General features: G+C 38.3%; 1 protein-coding gene across 1 annotated transcript; it reads right to left on the bottom strand.

The window, feature by feature from the left end:
• Positions 1–240: 240 nt before the first annotated feature.
• Positions 241–3,282, bottom strand: LOC103420087 (uncharacterized). Its single transcript, XM_070822342.1, has 7 exons — positions 2,793–3,282; positions 2,605–2,703; positions 2,150–2,220; positions 1,957–2,070; positions 1,469–1,537; positions 582–1,259; positions 241–411 (listed from the first exon to the last, which is right to left on the bottom strand). The coding sequence occupies exons 1-4, from the start codon at positions 2,910–2,912 to the stop codon at positions 2,046–2,048; spliced, it is 315 nt and encodes a 104-aa protein (XP_070678443.1). The 5' UTR covers positions 2,913–3,282; the 3' UTR covers positions 241–411; positions 582–1,259; positions 1,469–1,537; positions 1,957–2,045.
• Between the last annotated feature and the right edge of the window lie 410 nt (positions 3,283–3,692).

A 3,692-nucleotide genomic window follows, 5' to 3' on the forward strand; every position in this document is an offset into this window, starting at 1 on the left:
TAGAATAAAACTACGAAACATAATAAAATAATAAAACAGAAAATTAAAGGTTTCCTATTTGAACTAAAATTCGGAATTCTCATAAAATCAATCTTATGACTGACCAAATCAACTCCGATTTGGTCTCAAAAGGTCTCTTTATAAAGCTGAAGACGTTCCCTACAAATTTTTACAAGGAATCTTTCTCAAAATACGCCATATTGACCTCCAAAATACCCAAAACGTCTAGAAATGTCAATCTAGGAAAGCTGCCCGCTGGACATTTATTTCATCGCCACGGTCAAACGGCTTGGTAGAAAAATCTAGAATTTTGATACAATCATTTTGAAAGGCACATAAACATCCTCCAATTGGAATCACTCCAAAATTCATCCGTTTGATCACATTTTTCTCCAATGGAAGTCAAATGTCCTACATTGTAAATATATAATAAAGTATCAAAATTCTACCAAAATAATCAATAAATTAATACTAAAATAGGGTAAAATATATAATATAATATCGCCTCATCACCCATCCCACCCACGATAGAAAGGCTTGGAACGGAGACTAGCAGATACAAAAAAATGCAGAACAATTACCCGGTTAAAATGCACTCCAGTGAGTAGTCTTTTCTCGGAGTCTCCATTGTCATCCGGAAAGGCCCTGAAGACCCAAATGGGTCCAAGTCTTTTCTTGGAGTTTGACCGTCGAGTGCCATCCGAAATGGCCCTGAAGATCCAAAGGGGTCCAAGTCTCTTCTTGGAGTTTGACTGTCCAGCGATGACCTAAATGGCACCGAAGAGCCAAAAGGGTCTGGGATGTCATCAAATGTTGGAAAACTCTCTATTGCTGCGCATAAACTCAAAATCTTCCGAATGTTTCTGGTTGAGGAAAAAATCCAGTATCTTGTGTGCTTCTGAACGTATCAAACCTAGAGAAGGTGTCAAATGAAGGTTCTGAACTATCCTTGTACCTTGGCGGTGAATATCCTGAATTGAAGGCTGAGAGTGGTGTCCTAGGAACAAAATCGTCGAAAGTAAAAGGGCAGCTCTTCTGGGAAAAGCCACCTCCTTGTGATGAGTCTGATGACCCAGTCCTGATTTGGTTGGCATCCGCACTTTGAGGCTTTTCTGTCTTAACATCAACTTCAGGTGAAGCAGCAGTTGTTGGATTCTCAACTGGGAGAGCTTTTTCTTTCTGAAGTGATGATGATTTCTTTTTTGGAGGTGCCAAGACATTTAACACATCAAGAGTGAGCTCCTTGACAAAAGCAAATCCTGACAATTAAACTTCTGAATCAGTCACCTCAAATAGTTAAAAATCATAAACAGGTTGGCAAACCACAACCAGATGACAAAGAAACTACAAACAGCAGGCAATATGATCCATTTACCACGAGGTGATTAGGTAAAAGGAATCTAAGTGCTACCAGAATTTTATTATCTCAGAGACAATACTGGACCTATAATAACTAATTTTGGCATACCTTTGTCTTCAAACTTATCCCAATCCTCATCCCAGTCAGCAGGTCCTTCTTGGATGCCAGGTTGCCAGCCTATATGAAAATAAAATAAAATTTCAGATTACAAAATGCAATGTAGTACAAATACCGCAGCAGTGAACAATAACGAAAAAGAAAATGACACACTCATGAAACGCTTCATTGAATTCGAATAATGGTAATCAAACAAACCAGAGTGATCACGAAAAGATTACAATAGTGAAAATAAGGGTTTCTGCGTAGGATTTTGATAATTTAACAACAGAATGACTTTTGGGTTCTAGAAAGGCAATGCCATTAATAAATTGAAATAATTTGACAAACCCAAAGCAAAAGTATATCCAACAACAATGTGTTCTATCTACAATCCATCAGATAGTTTGATAAAGAATAAGCTAATGGAAGTATTCTTATCATTATTGATATGATTCTTAGACTCCCAAGAAATTAGCTAAGGAAAGAGATCAACGTACCAAAGGGAAGCTCAGTTAATGTTGTAGGCTTTCCGCCTAGTCCATATTCTTGCAGTGCTCATTGAGAGTTTTCACAAGCCCATCAAGATCTAATTGGATGTGATCAACACGATCCTGAAAATTTCAGTTGGAAACGGTCTTAAGACAAGTTGAGCAAAGGTAATTTTTAAACAGCAAGATTGTGCAAAGGTACCTGAAGTGCGCATCAGCATCACCTTCTCGATCCATCTTGACAACTGCCCTGTTTAGCTCCATTTTCTTCTCCTGCATATAAATCACGTAAGATACTCACTCCATGATAATAAAAAGAATACACCACTTGGGGTATGACCATTCAACTGATTCTATTTTCCCACACTACTTTCTCTCTGTCATCAGCTATCTATCCCTCCCACCAGGCCTAAAAATTATAAAATATTTTTCTTTTTGTTTCTCCTAAAAGAAAAATGTCCTACTCATGCTTGTTTTTGAATTTTTATTGGCACTTATCTCATAAAAAATAAAAGCACGCCATCTCACATGTTCAGGCAATTATGATTCAGATAAAATGAATAGCAAACACTTAACACTTTGATCTTCGAATGAGCAAAAGCAAACACACAACATGGGTCACTAATTGTCCACAAATTTATATGTGGTGAAAGCTACCTGTAAATCACGAAACGTGGCTTCTTCAATAGTCAGCTTGGCAGCTACATCTCCAGCTTGTTTGTATTTCTCTTCATATTTCTTAGCCAGGGACTCAGCCTAGATTCAAGTAGTATTCACTAAGTCAAGACGGTAGCTAAAGATTAATGCAAATATGCGCTTAGGCTCAAGTATCCTGCAGCATATACCTCACATCTATCAGCAGAGGCCCTTTCTATGATCTCAGTAAGGCGATTGTCGCAGCTGCTCTTGTACAAATCCTTATACCAAATGGTAAACAGATTAAAGCAAATATGCAGAATCAGCATTCAAAAACTGAAAGTTTAAAACATCATTTCCTTATGTTAGTAGCTAGATACAAAATTCTTACATTTTTTTAGTCAAATGCCTTTTAAAATATTCTGAGCATACAGTAATAAAAAATTATCTTCAAAAAATGTGGCCTAAATTTACACACAGGATAAGTTCTTCCCATGCCCACTCCCCCCCCTCCTCTCTTCTTCAACCAAATTTGGATCTTTATTTCATCACCATTATGGTGCATAAGAAGGAATGCTTTAATTGCCTACCCAATCTCCTCAACAAAATGCAATCTCTTCGGTTAAGTTGTCCCCCACCATAAAACGGACAACAATAAAAACCAGATTACATGAACAATACAATTTCTTCCTGCATACAGGACAACAACAACAACAACAACAACAAAGCCTTTTCCCACTAAGTGGGGTCGGCTATATGAATCCTAGAACGCCATTGCGCTCGGTTTTGTGTCATGTCCTCCGTTAGATTCAAGTACTCAAGTCTTTTCTTAGGGTCTCTTCCAAAGTTTTCCTAGGTCTTCCTCTACCCCTTCGGCCCTGAACCTCTGTCCCGTAGTCACATTTTCGAACTGGAGCGTCAGTAGGCCTTCTTTGCACATGTCCAAACCACCGGAACCGATTTTCTCTCATATTTCCTTCAATTTTGGCTACTCCTACTTTACCTCGGATATCCTCATTCCCAATCTTATCCTTTCTCGTGTGCCCATACATCCCACGAAGCATCCTCATCTCCGCTACACCCATTTTGTGTACGTGTTGATGCTTCAC

The sequence above is a fragment of the Malus domestica genome, chromosome 05 (assembly GCF_042453785.1).
Source record: "Malus domestica chromosome 05, GDT2T_hap1".
NCBI classification, from domain to species: Eukaryota; Viridiplantae; Streptophyta; class Magnoliopsida; order Rosales; family Rosaceae; genus Malus; species Malus domestica.

What these genes read in the sequence shown, in the direction of transcription:
- LOC103420087 (XM_070822342.1), bottom strand. Translation starts at nt 2,912, where the DNA reads ATGCTGATTCTGCATATTTGCTTTAATCTGTTTACCATTTGGTATAAG. An exon ending in CCTCTGCTGATAGATGTGAG is followed by an intron (nt 2,704 to 2,792) that starts GTATATGCTGCA and finishes ACTTGAATCTAG; the next exon opens with GCTGAGTCCCTGGCTAAGAA. An exon ending in GATGCTGATGCGCACTTCAG is followed by an intron (nt 2,071 to 2,149) that starts GTACCTTTGCAC and finishes TGAAATTTTCAG; the next exon opens with GATCGTGTTGATCACATCCA.